Source organism: Cupressus sempervirens, chromosome 3 (assembly GCF_028749045.1).
Source record: "Cupressus sempervirens isolate cs-2001-9-10 chromosome 3, ASM2874904v1, whole genome shotgun sequence".
Classification (NCBI taxonomy): domain Eukaryota; kingdom Viridiplantae; phylum Streptophyta; class Pinopsida; order Cupressales; family Cupressaceae; genus Cupressus; species Cupressus sempervirens.
The window spans coordinates 123,299,291-123,316,024 of NC_143120.1; the positions used below are offsets into that span (position 1 = coordinate 123,299,291).

Sequence of the window (16,734 nt, forward strand, 5' to 3'; positions counted from 1 at the left end):
GGTGACTGCTAGCTTGTTAGAATTCTAGTTCACCTTCCCAATTGAAGGGAATTCTTCCATCACATAAAAGAACATGCACATGAGAATTGAGCCAAATTTGCATTGAGCACCTTTTGATCTCCTTATAGCTCCTAGGCTCTCATTGATTTGCTGCAACATGAGTTCAGCCAGATCATAGGTATGATCTTTCTTCACCAACTTGTATGCCACATCAACAACTATGCAAGGTACATTGTTTAGTCTGCTGGATTGATAGAATTTATGTGAAATTATCCTCACAGCAAAGTCAAGTAGGGGTTCAGTCACAGTATCAATAGTCATTCCCCTATTGTTCCATTTTGCACCTGTGTTCTTCTCAATTACCTCCTTTCTGTCACTTCTCAATGTCTTTGGCTGATCTAGGGTTGGAAGACCAATAACCCTATGCACAATCCTCTTTGTAATCTTCACTGGCCTTGTTTTTAACCAAAAAGATCCATCATGAATTCGACTCAAAACAATGCGAATCCATTATGTTTTAAACACTATGGGAAAAACTACCGTTTTAGTTAAACCCTTGTTTTCGATAATTTGAAATTTATCCTTCAATATCCCATTGTCACATAGCTTATCATAGGCATTAAAGATTTCTAGGTCACTTATGACACCAATTTTACAATTGTAGCACTTCCTTATGTCTTGAACCATGACAACTTTGGGTGGAATGACAGATAGTGTGCTAGCTGGGTCATTTTTATAGGTAACTTCAGCAACTGGCTTGAATTCGAGCTATTTAACTTCATTGCTAACAAGTTGTATCTCACAATCTTCCTTAACCTTCGGGTTTCTTGAGCTAGAAGCCATTTGACCAAACTAGAGTTTCAAATGTATTAAAAACTGTAACTCTACGTAGCTCGGCACTTGATATTTAAATACCTTTAAATCGATGAGCTTGTTTTGAATTGCTGTTGGAATTGATGTAGATGAGTGTATGTTTGTTGCTTGATCGCTTCTTTGCTCTTCTCATCTTTACTCTTCGTTTGAATGGTGTGAAAATGAATAAAAAACAACCTTATACCTGTTAATGACCTAGCATTAAATTATGCTTCATGCATACATCTGTAAACTCAGTACTTGAAGGATTCACCATCACTCGACTTCCATTGTATTTTATTTACTTGGCCTCCACTAGACTTCTTTCTCACTTGGCTTCAATTATCAGCTCGACAGCTATTGGAAACTCAACATCCATTGGAGCTTCACTCGACATCTAAGAGTAACTCGACAATTTCTTCAAAATTTTGCTTGGCATCTTTGCTCATGCAGATTTCTCCTTTGTAGTATTCCTTTATTCTTTGGAACTAATGTATGATTTGACTTTGTATATTAGTCCCATACACTATTCTTTGCTTAGTTAGATGAAGTGTGATCACTTGACCTCTTGGGTGAAGTGATCCCTCCATTAGATGTGCTGCACTCACCTTTCTTCTTCCATGTCTTGTTCATTTGTCCTCTTATTTGTTCAACATCAACCTTTTATTTTCCTTTGTTGACTTTTGTCTTTGATGCTTTTGACTTTGTAGGACAGTTCTTGCTGATATGACCAGTCTTCAAGCAACTAAAACATGTAGTTTGGTTTAGCCATCTGCTGTAACTTCCCTTGAAATGTGTCCTTGTGCAATTTTCAGGAATGTGTCCATACTCTTGACAATAATGATAGCTATACCTGGTATTATAATCCCAATTGTAGTGATGTGCATGATTGGTTCCTCTTGTAGGTGATTAGGTGTCCACATAGGCTTTGATCTGCACTCAAATGCTCTATGTCCATACTTTTTGCAATTGTAGCAGTGACCTTCAAATCTTGGTTCTACATTCATGTGCTTGATGTCCTTGCTTTTTGTACTTGTGACAAAAGCTTGCATTTGTAGGCTTATCATGCTGATGACTATTCTTGCTCCTGCACACATTAGAGGTATGTCCCTTTTTACCACATAAATGACAAGCAGGTTTAGTGTTCTTACCTTTGTTGCTTCTTTCTTCTGTAGTCTTGGATGATTCTCCTTGTTCAGTGCTGGTGTAACCAAGTCCTGAAGTGTCATTACTAGCCCTTGGTGATCTCAGCAATTGCTCAAAGTGCTTGATGACCTCATTGGGTTTGTTGTAACTTTCTGCTATCTCCTTTTCTCTCTTCAATTCATTATGCAACTTCAGAGTGGAAATCTCAATGTCCTTCATGATTAGCTCATGATGAACATTCATCATCTGGTTTAAGGTGTCTAGCTGCATATTTGAGATCTTTTCAAATTCAATTGTCTTCTCCTCCAGTTTATTGGTGAGATTTCTCTTGTCATCTTCTATCATGGCCTTGTCTTCAATAGCTCTTTTCTTTTGTTCAGTCACTTCACAAAGCATTATGGCTTGTGATTCTTGTTCAAGCTTGAGTAATCTGATTTCTTCAGCTTGTGCTCTATTTTTCTCCATTAGTTCTGCTATTGCTGCATCAAATTCCTTGGAATCTTCATTGGAAAACACTTGTGTGATATCAATCTCCTTGTACTGTCTGTCATTTTCAGCTATGGCTATCTCCTTTCTTCTTTTTAAGGATTTTCTCAATTCCTCTTTGGCTTCCTCTACCTTGTGTAGAGCGAGATGCACATCAATCACTTGATTGTTAATGATCTTCCCAAGTTTGAAGACTTCCATCTTCTGATCTTTTTCTCCAAGCTGTTATGCTTCTCCTTGTGAGAACCAGAGCTCTGATACCAATTGTTGGGATGTTCAAAATGGGAAGAGTACTTCTGAGAGGGAGTGGGGGGGGGGCAGTGAATCAGAAGTACCACACTTTTAACCTTATTCAATCCTTTAAACATATAATTGAAAAACAAATTGCATGCATGTAAACATATAAAGGAACATAAAGTAAATCACATGCAATAACACATAACACCAGAATTGATAACCTAGAAACCCTCCAAGAATAAGAAGGTAAAATTGGGGTGGGGATGATACCCACAAAAATCATTGCAGCAATATATTCAACCACTTCTGATGGTTTCCCCTGTTAAAGGCTTTACACTGTGTTAATAGTGACCTGGTTAGAGGATTTACAAACACTTACATGAAGTGTCACCCTGTTAAAGGATTTACAATAGGCTATTAAACCCACCTAATACATAGGATTTTCAATCACCTTCTCCAAAGGTTTTCCTACCTACCTGTTAAGCTAACCTATCAGTATATGATTTTAACATCCAATATAATGATAAGAAAGTATTAGAACATTTGACCTGATAGTATGCAATCTCTAATTGCTGGGTTCAGGCACTTGATCTGCTCTCTTCTGATCTTGATCCTTTGAGATCTGATATCTAATCTTGTCCCTAATCCCTCGTGCTGTTCTGATCAACTAGATATGAAAATGCTGCTTTGTTCCTCTAAGTCTTTCCTTCTTCTCACTAAAATTTTGCTATAATCTCCCCATACACTATTTTCATTCACATATGCAACGGAGTTTTTGACCTCCTTATAAAGAATGCGAAGACTTAGGATTAGGTATGGATCTACGATCCACATTGAATCTCAAATTCCTACTCATACCTTGTATATTTTTATTGGTTGCATGCCATTTCCATTTTTCTGATTGGCTGCATGCAGATTGCATAGGGAATGTAAAAGATTCATTCTTATCCTTTTTCTTTTTCGAAATCTCTTTATGTGAGCTCCAAAAATGGTTTACATTTGAGTTTGTGAGGGCACAAACTCATATGCTAATTTTGTGTTACTCGACACATACTGAACTACTGGTGCTCAACACATTCTATCCTGGATTGCTCGACACCTATTACACTCTGTCTTGCTCAACACATATATGATTCTGGCTCACTCGGCATATACTGCATTCTGGCTTGCTCAGCATCAACTATGACTCGACACCTGTATATCACTCAACACTTATATACTGCTCGACACCTGAAGTCACTTAGCCCATGTTGAAATGCTAACTCGACACACATTGTGGCTTGGCATACATGGTGTACTCGGTTTCAATACAAAAAGTGATTAAGTGTGTTGACACTCAAATGTCAAAACTATCTAAGGACTAACATATAATGACATATAAAACTATAATTAATGCTAGTTACAAAAGATACCAGTTAGTATAAAGTAAGACGTGCAATCAAATAATGTATATGCATGAGTCTCGTATCCAAGTACACTCTGTGTCATATATGTATAATGAAATAATGTATATGCATTGATACGCTATGAGACATACTTTTGCTCTATCAAGTTGTATAACGTGATTGAGTAGATGCTTCACTAATGTAAACTATTATTGAAATACAATGAGAAATTGCATGACATGCTTTATCTTATTACATATCCAATGTATATAACACTATCTAAATTGTTACTTGTCACATGCAAAAACTATACTTAGGCAGGGACTTTGACGCTTTGTATCCTTGTTTATACACAAAATATAACAAATTATTTTAAAGACCATATACATTTTACTATTGCATAAAATTCATATTATTCTCTTCTATGAGTCCTTCTTACAACAAGTATAATCCAAGTTCAACTTCCATTGTCCGAAATGGGAAACAACAAAAAAAAAATCTGCCGCAATGGGAAAATCTCAATGATTATTGATTGTTGGGGTTAAAAATTAAAGAAAAGGTATTATATTGGAAGGAAGCGAGATGAGACTGCCTCGTTGGCGAGGTCTCCATCTCGATGAGAAAAAACGAAAACACCAACAAAATCAAAGGAAGAACACGTATAACAAAAGAGGCCTGCGCCATTCGCCCGAAATTGAAATCTTTTCTATGCCAGGATTAAACAGTTTAGTTTGAAGCCGTAATTTCAGGGCCGAGGTATAGGCCGCGGATTCAAGTTCCGGTAAGGACATTTTCGGCTCAATGTTTTTTTAGGGTTTGTAAGAATTTTTTATACTTCAATTCTATCGGCCTAGGGTTTGCCCTTGTAGGTTTCTCTTTGTGTAGGAATTTTTCCTTTTTTGGTTAAAAAAAGTGCAAAGAATAAAACGAAGGTGCTTTGATCTTCCGGTTCGATTCACAGACGGTAGAAAAAGTTAAGCCATGAAAAGGAAACGATAATGCCTAAGCTTATTTGCGGTTGTTTGTATTTTTAAATTTTAGGGTTCAGATTCAGAATTTCATTTGAAACCTCAATGGACGAAGAAGATGAGTTTGGAGATCTTTATGCTGATGTTTTGGTCGAAAATTCTAGTGTGAATGCTAATAATCCATCTGCAACCCTCACGTCTAAACCGATTTATGACCTGTCCGATGACGATGACGACGAGGTGGTTTTGTACGGAAAATCCTCGCCATCGACGTCGCAGCAGCAGCAGCACGTGTCAAGGGAGTCCCATCCCGCTGAAATAGAGGATGACCATTTCGAATCAAATGGCACCAGGAGTGAGGTACCGGGTATCGCATTGCATGTTGATGTCGATGCTAGTGAACAAGATGCCATTGCAGGGAAGTCTGAAATGGAGTGGAATTATTCAGAAGCTGATGAATTTGGTGCTGCTGCCACTCAAGCTGCGTCGCAAGATAATTTTTCGAACAATCCAGAGATCAAGGAGGATGAATTTGATGATGGGAATGGCGAAATTGCCGTGCTGGAACCACTCAATGAAACAGCTGCGCAAGATGATTTGGCTCACACATCCGTTGAGAACGCTGAAAAGAATATACAGGAATTTGGAGAAGAGAATGGTTCTCCCCGAGTCAATAACAGTATTCCAGGTATTGGAGTCGTTTCTGGTGGGGTGATGTCTATTCCTGGGATATCAGGTTACCATGAGGATGCTGGCGAAGGCAATGGAGACAATTTTGTTGCAGAAGGATCTGAGAGGCAGGAACAGGTACCTACGGCTGAAATGGTTGGTATCCAAAATCAAGACGTGCAAATGAGGGACGAATGGGACAGTGACAGTGAGGATGATTTACAGATTGTCCTCAATGATGATCGAGCAATGTATCAAACTTTAGAGAGAGGGGACAGGGATTTTGAAGAAGGAAGTGAGGATGAAGATGGGGATGATTTGGTGATTGTTGCTGGTGATGATCATCCTATTGAAGAACAAGAATGGGGAGTTGTAACACAATTACCATTAGATGGCCTTGCTGCTACTCCCGATGACAAGACCTCACCAGCAGAAAAAAATGGAGATGATAAAGGGCAGAATGGAAAGGGTAATGTTGGAATTGGAAACGGAGGAATTGCTAGAGTGGGCTATGGCAATCAGCATTATCATCCACACTATTCCTACAAGGTTTGACTTTTTTAATGCGTCAATGACTTGATTTGTTTTAGTTTCTCCTTTGTATGACAATGGTTTTTGCCTTTACTTCTGAAAGAAAACATTAGCCACAAGAATTAAAAAATTGCCAGAAGTTCAAATGTTAGGAAAACTCTCCATTTAGCTAATATTATAATTTGCTTGGGTGTTGTCTGTCAGTCCGTTGAACTTTGAATTTTTTTCAAAGTTGTTTAGCAATATAGATTACAAATTTAAAATACAGATGCAAATATCAAATTTCGCTCACTTGAATAGAATAATGCCTCGACATTGTGGATGTCTTTCATGTATCTTTGTCCTTTTTGTGAACTCGTTTTGATGTGAAATATCATATATCATTTTTGACTTTTTAAATTCTTATGTTAATGCATATATCATATATCATTTTTGACTTTTTAAACTCTTATGTTAATGCACACTATCTATTCCTGGCATGGAAATTAACTTATTAAGAGAAAGAAGATTCTAGAGCATATGAACTTCTGATTACATATTCATTTTTGTGCAGTATGTGAGGCCAGGTGCAACAACAATTCCTGGGGGAGCTTTAAGTTCTTCTGGAGGTGCTCAAAACCATATGAGACCTCCAATCTCTGGTGGAGGTGTGTGGGGACCTAGCAAAGGTGCAGCTACAACAGGGAGAGGTGATTGGATACCTGGTGGGGGTAGGGGATCTATGCAGAGGTCTTCTTTACCTGGGCCTGGTATGCCTGCTTGGAGTGGTGTTCTTGGAGCACGTGGTTTTCAGAACACATTTGAGTTTACTCTACCTCCTAGCAAGTAAGTTAGTTATTCATTAAATAACCTGTACAATATCAAACCATGCACGCGTATATCCTATTATATAAAAAATGTCATTGGGAAGATTAAAGGGCAGTGTTTTAAAGAGAATCAATATGTTTTGATATGTTAAACTATTTTTGAAAGCAACTCACAGTTTTTGTAATGTTTAACATTGTATTAGCAGGTTTCAAAACTGTTGCTACTTGGTTGATATGTTATACCCTCATCTCTTGAGGCAAGAAACCTGCAAGAGTTTTCTATAATTCCCATGGGCAGAATATTATATTGATTTTAATATTTATCTCCTTGGCTTCTAAATAACTGAGAAATGGCTTAATTCAAGTTTTTCTTTCAGTTGTATAGGAACTTATTGCTTTTGTGTAGAGCAATCTCCACCGGCGCATTCTTGTTTAGTATGATGCACTACAACTCTTGCAATGACCACAGACAATACGATGTTTAGAGGCAACTGGATGAGGCCGCATGGAGTTTTAACTTCATGGCAAGAAAACAATAATGAAGTAACAGCCGAGGTTTATTTGACTAGGATTTTTCTAGCCATGAGATTGGATTTCTCATATACAGGGTCGTGAGCTTTTTGATAAATCTTTCAGCTGACATTTTAGAGAATTGAGTACCAGTCCCCTCACTATTGCATGATACTATAATGCTTCACACTGAAATCATTTTGTCTTACTGAGATCTTTCCTAAATTAGGTTCTTTGTGAGCATCAAATGGAAATAACTTTGATGGTTACTTGATTTTTTTGTGCCAGAGCAATATGTTACGTTCTTGCTCATGATCAAGATTCTTCTGGTGATATGTTCAGTTCTTTGTTTTAGTTTAAGTTTCTGCAGTCTGACCTCTTTTCTTGTTAAATTTTGGAAAATACACTATGGCACTGTTGCAACATTTGGGTTATAAAAAATGCAGTTGTGAACTGGAATTGTACCTTAGGCTTAATTGGTTTTTTGATCATTGGTAGTAGAGCTTGCTAGCTTACCTTTTGAAGGTTAGCATTAAGTGCCAAATTCATTAATTGATGAGGGGCAGCTTTCTATGTGGTCTTCTATTAGATGGGCTCACTTTGCTCTTTGACGGTAGAGTTCTGTGACCGACCTTTAGGGTAGCACTACATCTAAATTCATTAATTGGTGAGGGGCAACTTTTGTATGTGGCACCCATGAGATCATACAACTTCTTGATTTTGGAAAATTCAGCTATATAAATGAAGTTTTTTCCTAATGTTTTGTATGACGTGCTTAAACACCTCTCATTGAAAAGTTCTGTTTGTACAAGCCTATATGCTTGACAAAACTACTAGCATTTTAAATATTGATTGACTAAAAGCTCCCGGGTTTGCTATGTTGGCCGGCTGGTCTTTCATCTTATGGAAGGCAGCTGTTTGAAGGTTTTTGATTATCTATCTCTTATGTGACTATTCTCTCTTTCTCATTCCCATTGGCCGCGATGCAGGACAATATTTGAAATTGACATTGATAGCTTCGAGGAGAAGCCATGGAAACTGCCTGGGATTGATGTTACAGATTTTTTCAACTTCAACCTTGATGAAGATGGTTGGAAACAGTATTGCAGACAATTGGTGTGTTCCATTTTGACAAACTCTGATTATAGGCTTATTATTATACCTTTTTTTGGTTGACATTTTTAATATACATTGGTAAATTTAAGCAAAAGGATTTGAATTTTCATCTTGGCAGGAACAACTTCGATTAGAGGCAACAATGCAAAGTAAAATTCGTGTTTATGAAAGTGGAAGGTCGGAACAGGTATTCAGTTGGAAGCTGAACAATATATGTATACCCTTGTTCCATGAGCTATGTCTTTGCTTTTTTATGATTAGTTTTTGAAATTTTGTTTGTTTTGAACTAGGAGTATGATCCAGATCTGCCTCCTGAGCTCGCAGCTGCTGCTGGTCTGCCTGAGGCATTTGGAGAAAATGCTCAAAACAGGCCATCTGAACTCGGATCATCTATGCCTGGTCGTGGAAGGGGTATGGGACGTGGAAGAGCAGCAATTGTATGTTGTTTTCCATTACATTTTCTTTCTCTGTTGTTCCTGTATTTAATGGGAATTATCTAGATGGGCTATGTACATGAGATGTTTATATATGGTCTCCTAAATGTTGCATTTTGTTTTTACAGCCAACAGGTAGAGCTATACAGGTTGAAGGTGGAGGTTCTGAAAGACGACCTTCAGCAGATTTCAGGCGGCCACGAATTCATGATTCTGATGCTGTTATAGAGGTTAATATAATCTCTTTTTTTGTTTTAGAAGCTTATGCTTGGAACTCTGTTTTCTTTATGTATATTTATGTTTCTAAAGATATTGTTCTATCTATACCAACAAAGTTTTTTTTCCTATTGTGGGATCAGATTGTCTTACAGGATGCTTCAATGGATGATACGACTGATCCTTCAAGAGTGCCTGAAGGTTGCAATGACGCAAATGAAAAAGAGGATTCTGAAAAGGATGACCCTGATTCTGAAGGAGACCAGAAACAGGATAATCCAGAATATTTCTTGCAAACACAACATTCAGAGTCCTGGGAAAGGGTTAATGATGATCCGAAGGGTAGTGCTGGAGGTGTATTAATGCCTAGGACTTTGCATCATGGGGATGGGATTTTACCGTTACCCCCAGACCCTCCTTTTCCATGCCAGCCAGGTTCTGCTGTCTTCGCAACCAGGATGCTTGATCAGCGACATGATATCAGGTTGGAATCTATCTAGAACCAATTTTTTTGTCGCATTTTCTGTATTTCATATATCTGCTCCTTACAAAAGTATTACCCACAAAGCTTTTTTCTCTTTGATTGTGTTTTTGCATATTCTCAAATTATGCAGCAAGATACATGTTATGGTTGAAGTCAGTAGAGATTTTTTTAAACTAATTTTTTAATTAGTAATTTTTTAGTTTTTTTTTGATATAATTCAAATATTCAATTTATAAAGATTAAATTTATTTTGAATATAAGATCTAACATAACAATCATAAATAAACTAATAGTAATAAGAACAGCTAAAACCTGAAAGAAGTTAATGAAAGATTTTTTAAACTATGTGGCTGGGCTGCAGTTAGCTTTACAGAGCTGATGTTGACCCTGCAAGGAACTTGTCACCTATGTTGTGCATATATTTTAATTTACTCCTTTTTTTGTAGCCGTCTGATAAAAATATCATTCCACTTCTCTAATTATTTTGGTGTAACATGGGTACTGGAGTATGTCGGATGGCAGGATACCGGGACGAGTTTCCGGGATGGGGGGAAAATGGGCCTCATTTTTGGGACGGCGGGAGGACGGGGCAGGGAGGGGTATTGTATAGTATACATATAGAATATGAAATGCCAGTTATGAAATGATGTTCAGTAAAACATACCAAATTAAAATACTTGAACATAGAAAAATTGCATCATGAACTAGAACCATTGAACATTTAACTTAGTAGCATATTACATACCCAATAGTAACATTTAAAATTCAAAATTCAAATAGAAAATCAAGTAACCATCCTAGTGGCGGCATGGTTGTGAAATGGTGGAGGTGGGGTTACTTGGGTACTCAAGTACACGATGTGGGGATGGCTCGGAGACGGGTACTTCGAGGTTTGGGAGGGAGGTGCCAGTCTCTGTGTTACACTGAAATATTTGCAAACTGTATGGCTGCATACTTGCAGTACACAATGAATTCCAAGGAAGAAAGTTGAAATCTTGTGAACCTAATGAAAATCACAAAAAAAGATTTAAATTCACCCCAAATTCATAAGAAGAGTGTGATGTTTATAAATAGAAAAACAATATTTAAAATGCAGTAAAACACAAAAGCCAAGGAAGTGATTCCAGATCAGCAATATGTTTGCTCAAAACCTTGCAGATTTCATCCATCGCAGTTGTGTCCCCTGATTCAGTATTGCGAGCAGGTCTTCTGGATAAACAATTGATTTTCGTATTTGTGTCCATTGAATAAAAGCCACACTTTGAATGGGTGGCTATTAAGCAGGTCTTCTGGATAAACGATTGATTTTCGTATTTGTGTCCATTGAATAAAACTTATAAAAGCCACACTTTGAATGGGTGGCTATTAAAAGAGGGCCTCTATTTTCCATTTTTTATAAAAATCTAAATATTAAATTGTATCAATATTCTTTTATTTTGTTTTTGTCTTCTTCAATAGATCAATGTTATAGATCAAAATTTAGTTTTCAAAATATATTTTTTAGATTTCTTTTTGGTCGGTAAATTATGATTTTATTAATATATTTAAAAGTATACAGTATTTGCAAAATAGTCTAGTTTTTAATATTTTATTAATATATTAAAAGTATACAGTATTTGCAAAATAGTAGAACCGTTGTAGCTAACATCAGACTTCCCCTACAAAAATACAGAGATTCAACTCTCTGCAAACTAAACCTGAACCTAACAACTTTACTTGGGAAGTTGAGACTCTCCAAAATTCCTGTACAATGCGATTTCCCATGGCTACCCAAACACATAGAACTAAACAATTGTTTAGACAAAATGATGCATAGCACCAGACAGATTTGTTCAGAAAACTGTCAAAAATAGAAGCTGGGACACAAGAAAAACAAGGTGACAATGGGTGCTGAACCACTTCTGGTTAGAGTTGATGTTCTTGACTGCAACCATGTCCTCGTCCACAAGCCAGACCACTTCCTTAGATTCAACACCCTCTCCTGCAATACCCACGGATTTTTACCCTCCTCTGCTTCTGCAAAACTCAGCCTCACCTGCAAAATGTCTCTTTTTATTGATATTACAAAGCTTTTCCACGTATTGCATTCCAAAGCAATCACACAAATAGATTGAATTGAGACTCCATATTACACAAGAAGGTCTCATTAAATTCAAAATACAAGACCCTTAATATTTCCAAATACTCAACACTTTATATTTCCATACGTATGCTTCTGTCCATGACACATGTTATATGTCTCTTTATATAATAGTATCTTAAATATTCTCACAAATGTCTCTTTCAGCTGAAGATGACCATAATGGTCATATTTCTATTTCATAAAATCAGAGATAACGATCTCTATTGTAGCTACCATCTGTAACAAAAGGAATATACAATAAATAAGAAAGGAATTAATAAAGGATCAATAAAGGTACTGGAACTATAGATTGAGATCGGAAAAATTATTATTTGGTATTTAGAAAGGAATACATATCAGCTGTACTCACAGTAATAAAGATTATACCGTGGAATTCATTCAAGAATCAATACTATATCAGGCACATATTACAGCCCGAAACCGTGATTAATAATTGATGACTACATGTATATATAAATAATTATATCTAAATGTATAAATAAATATTTATAATTATATATGTATTGAGACCATATTTAATCCTATATATTATTTGACTTAACAGGGGAAGTCTGGACCAAGGAGGGGCTTGTATAAATTCAGGTAGTGGATCTTTTTCTGAAGATAGAGTGGGGATCAGCGACCCTGAGTGCCTTGCTGGCTTCCACCCAACAAAGGCTTAAGGGCTTGGATTTGTAAACTTTGAGGGAATCCATTGCAAGTTGGTGTCTAGACAATTTGGATAACATCTTCTCCTTCCGTCTTTGAGCTGAATTTGTAATATAAGGTCGGATATGAGTGTTAAAGATAACTTAAGTCTAACAATACGAACAACTAATCCTATTAGGGAATATTACAATACAAACCCTAATCAAGAATATATGATAAAATAAGCGAGGTCCCGACAGGGGACATTACATGAACTGCCTAGTCAGCAGTTATAAGTGATAGCTAATATTTATCACATATTAGCTGAATTTTACGACAGGTAACTGAAAACCATGTACCTTTGGTGACAACTTTATATATATAAGTGTTGTTCTTTTTGAAGATTTCCTATAAAGTTTTAAATTTGAATAGGTAAAAATACATACTTGTGTTATTCGTAGTAATTGTTTTCTTAGTATGCTAGTAATACGCTGATTTTGATGACAACTTCACTGAATGGCTTGGTCAGCAGTTATTAGTTATAATTAATGTTTGACGTATTTGGTGAATCTTACAACAGGTGCCTCACCTATTTATCATTACCATCATGTTGTTGGTTTGCATTGGCTAACAGAGAATCTCTATAAAACAATACTTGGTCTTAACATTTGAGATGGGAAATAGCCATGAATGTCTGTCTTGCTGTTTCACAATTGGAGTGAATTGGTAAATTTTTTGTAATGAAGTTGATTATATTTGGGTTTTTATTGGGAATTGAGGGGTTTACTGGCAACTGCAAAAACCTGTTTGGGGGAAATTGGCAAAGCCAAAAGTACACGCTGTTTTAAAAATGGGAGAACAAAACAGGTTATATAAAAATATAGAAAAAATGTTAAAAAGAAGAAAATTACTATTTTTGAAAATTTGAATGCATTTTAATATCATGGTCAAGGTGGCGATACTTCTAATAGAGAGGGGGTGGGGTGGGGTTCTTCAATGGGTCAAAGGTTAGATCTTGTGAGGGTTGAGGGGCAACTCCCAATTTTTTTTTTGAGGTTTGGGAGTGGAGATCTTGATGGGGTTGATGGGCAACTTAATTACTTTCTTTTAATGAAGAGGAGGGACGTTTGTTTTAGTCATCACTTAATTGATTCATTAATTTGTTGGACAATTGTGATATTGCTATCAGGATTTGGACTGTGTGAGTTTGAGTCAAACTCATTGACCCATAGTTCATGAGTAGTGATTCAACATGAATCCATCTCTCATGAGAATAAATGGAACACTTAGCGGTACGCTCGGGCTACAGTAGTACTGGGATGGGTGACCTCCCGGGAAGTCTCGGTGCTTCACCCCTGTGAGTATCACCTAGATCCAACGAGTGCTAAGTGTTCCATTTATTCTCATGAGAGATGGATTCATGTTGAATCACTACTCATGAAATATGGGTCAATGAGTTTGACTCAAAATCACACAGTTAAAATCCTGATAGCAATATCACAATTTGACTTGCTGTGGAAATTATCTCCTACTTATTAATTTTGGACAATGGCCACCTAAATTATTTTTAGGAAAAGCCTTTTGTACGAGTTTTGTTCAGAAAAAAATATTTTACCCTGTACTTGTTGAATTCTTTTCATTTTTTTGATATAGAGGTGTACACCTTATTGAGCAATCAAATCAAATTAACTAGCTAATGTATAAATATAGCAAATTTAACCAATCATTGATTCAATAGTGTTGTAAAATAAAATAAATTCACTTATAAAAATAGTTTTGGAATATAAAGTAAAATAGTATAATTAAATAAAAATCCTTAAGGTTTTTTTGGTTGATGAGGTTTAGGAATTTTAGCTTGGCTCGGGTCTAGGTGAGGCAACAAATAGGGAGATCAACTTGGTCATGAACACAAAACTTGAATGCAAAGAGTCTAGATCTGCTTGGGAGCCATAGTAGCTAAGCAGAGGTACAAAGCCACAGAGCACACCAGCCCGGGTAGGGTTCAGAGCAAAAGGTAGTTGGCATGAATGCTAGCATCATCTATGTGAAGGTTTAAAATTGCAAGCACATTGGATAAGCGAGGACATAGCACCCATGTATGATCAAATAGCCCAGTGTAGAGTTGAACCTTAATGACAATAATGCCGAGGCCACAACTTAACTGTTGCACAATGAGATGAACCCCAAAATCTGTAAATAATTTTAAAATAAAACAAAACAACTTTTTTAGCATACATGTATATAAGATTCTATATCAAATTTTATTTTACTTAAAAATATTTAATAGATATTTTATTTCATGTTTGGAGTTACAAAGCCTGTGACCACACTAGCCCATGGAGGGTTTGGAGCACAAGGTAGTTGACACGAATGCTAGCACCATCTATGTGAAGATTTAAAATTACAAGCACATTGGATCAGCGAGGGCACAACAATGCCACGACTTAGCTGTCATGCTATGGGATGGACCCTAAGTTTTGTAAAGAACTTCAAAATAAAATAAAGCAACTTTTTTTGGATAGATGGACATAAGATTCTATTAATTTTTAATATTACACAAAAATACTTCATATCTATTTTATTTTATGTTTATAGTTAAAATTTTAAATATTTTATTTTAGGCAGTTAACCCCACAGAGCAATGGCACTTCTGCCGTTGCAAAGCTGTGCTGAATCAACTGTACATGATCAAATCCCCTCTGCGCATCCATGGTCCAACAAAGGAGACATGATAAAGACTGGACTCTCACGTGGCAGGAAGCTGTGTCAACTGCCACCAACATTGCTATAGTTCACCGTGATCAATGCCCAGCCCTCGAGTTGGAGAACCACACATGCCATCTCTGCTATCAAGTAGGTGGACTATTTAAGAAGAAGGTTGATTGGAGATATAAGGGAATGGGAGATATAAGGACCTTAGGAGATATAAGGGGATGAGAGTTCTAGGGAGTATGCAGTTCAATGCATTGGAGAGATGAGTTGTGACAGAGATAATGCGAGTTGAAGTCTTAAAGTGGCTTTTGATTGTCCTCGGAAAGTAGCTGGATGGTGTAAATTTTGAGCAGCATGAAGGCATTAATGTCTTGGCTATGGTTAGCTAATTTCACCATAGGGAAGGAGTCCCCCAAATGTGACCCCACTGGCTCAAAGCTCTAGTTGAAAAGCAATTACCGCTCAAAATAATATTTTAATTTAGAATGGTGTAATAATTATAATTTAAAAAATAAAAATTATTTTTATTAAAAAACATAATTTATCTTAATTTTTAAATAACTTTTTTATGGAAAGTGTTTGGTAAGCTTTTCATCATGACTAGACAATAGCGTGACACATCCGCTGGCCCCATGCGAAACTTTTTTGACTGGGAGCTATGAACTATGGACAGAAATGGGGGGGTTTCATCTCCAATCATCAAATCTGAGTTGTAATGGGCACCCTGGAAATGCCCAAGAACTAAACCAGTTGCTGAAAGCGATTTTAATGTCTTTTCATAGGTTTCAATCCACATAACATGAGCAAAAAGGAATTTATGCAAATTGAAGATTGAACCGCTGTTGAAATAATATTAGTTCTCAAAATGATAAAATCAAATACATAGTAACGTATTCCAAAGGCCAAACCCCAAGGGAATGACGTCTAGAATGTTACAAGAGATGATGAATGTCCTCTAATGCCAAGACCAAATCTCTAACTCACACCTCCAAGCTTTAATCAAATGCAATTCACAATCATCCAATGCTAAACAATGAAGCTCCCACCTCTATTTATACTTTTCCTACACCCTTCTAGAAGGAAACCGAATATTAATTAATTGCAAGTGCTAGAAGCTTCCCCCTTCCTATAATTAATGCACTCTCGAGAAACTCCTCCCTTGCAATACAAAAATTAATTGTGCTTCTAGGAAATTAAATTACTAGAGGCTTCCCCCTTTCCAATAATTAATGCACACTCTAGAAGCTTCTCCCTTGTAATGCAATAATTAATTAAATTAATTAAATATAAAGTCACCTTTTAATTTTTAATTTATTTAATGACTTTATAAGAAATTAATTTAACTGCTAAAGTGGGGACATTACATGAGTCTCAAACCTGTGATCACATTGGGTCAGCGAAAGCACAACTCT

At 36.5% G+C, this 16,734-nt stretch overlaps 1 protein-coding gene across 2 annotated transcripts in view; it reads left to right on the forward strand.

Annotated features, from left to right (window-relative positions):
* Nucleotides 1-4,543: 4,543 nt before the first annotated feature.
* Nucleotides 4,544-16,734, forward strand: part of LOC149565088 (uncharacterized) — a 34,215-nt gene continuing 22,024 nt past the window's right edge. The window contains exons 1-8 of one of the 2 annotated variants that reach the window (XM_089818636.1): nt 4,544-4,887; nt 5,148-6,292; nt 6,828-7,099; nt 8,580-8,706; nt 8,825-8,893; nt 8,997-9,143; nt 9,269-9,370; nt 9,500-9,840. In XM_089818636.1, the coding sequence (XP_089674762.1) occupies nt 5,180-6,292; nt 6,828-7,099; nt 8,580-8,706; nt 8,825-8,893; nt 8,997-9,143; nt 9,269-9,370; nt 9,500-9,840 (2,171 nt within the window). In that variant the 5' untranslated portion in view covers nt 4,544-4,887; nt 5,148-5,179. The remainder of the gene's footprint in view (nt 4,888-5,147; nt 6,293-6,827; nt 7,100-8,579; nt 8,707-8,824; nt 8,894-8,996; nt 9,144-9,268; nt 9,371-9,499; nt 9,841-16,734) is intronic. The other variant, XM_089818637.1, reaches the window with a different exon arrangement.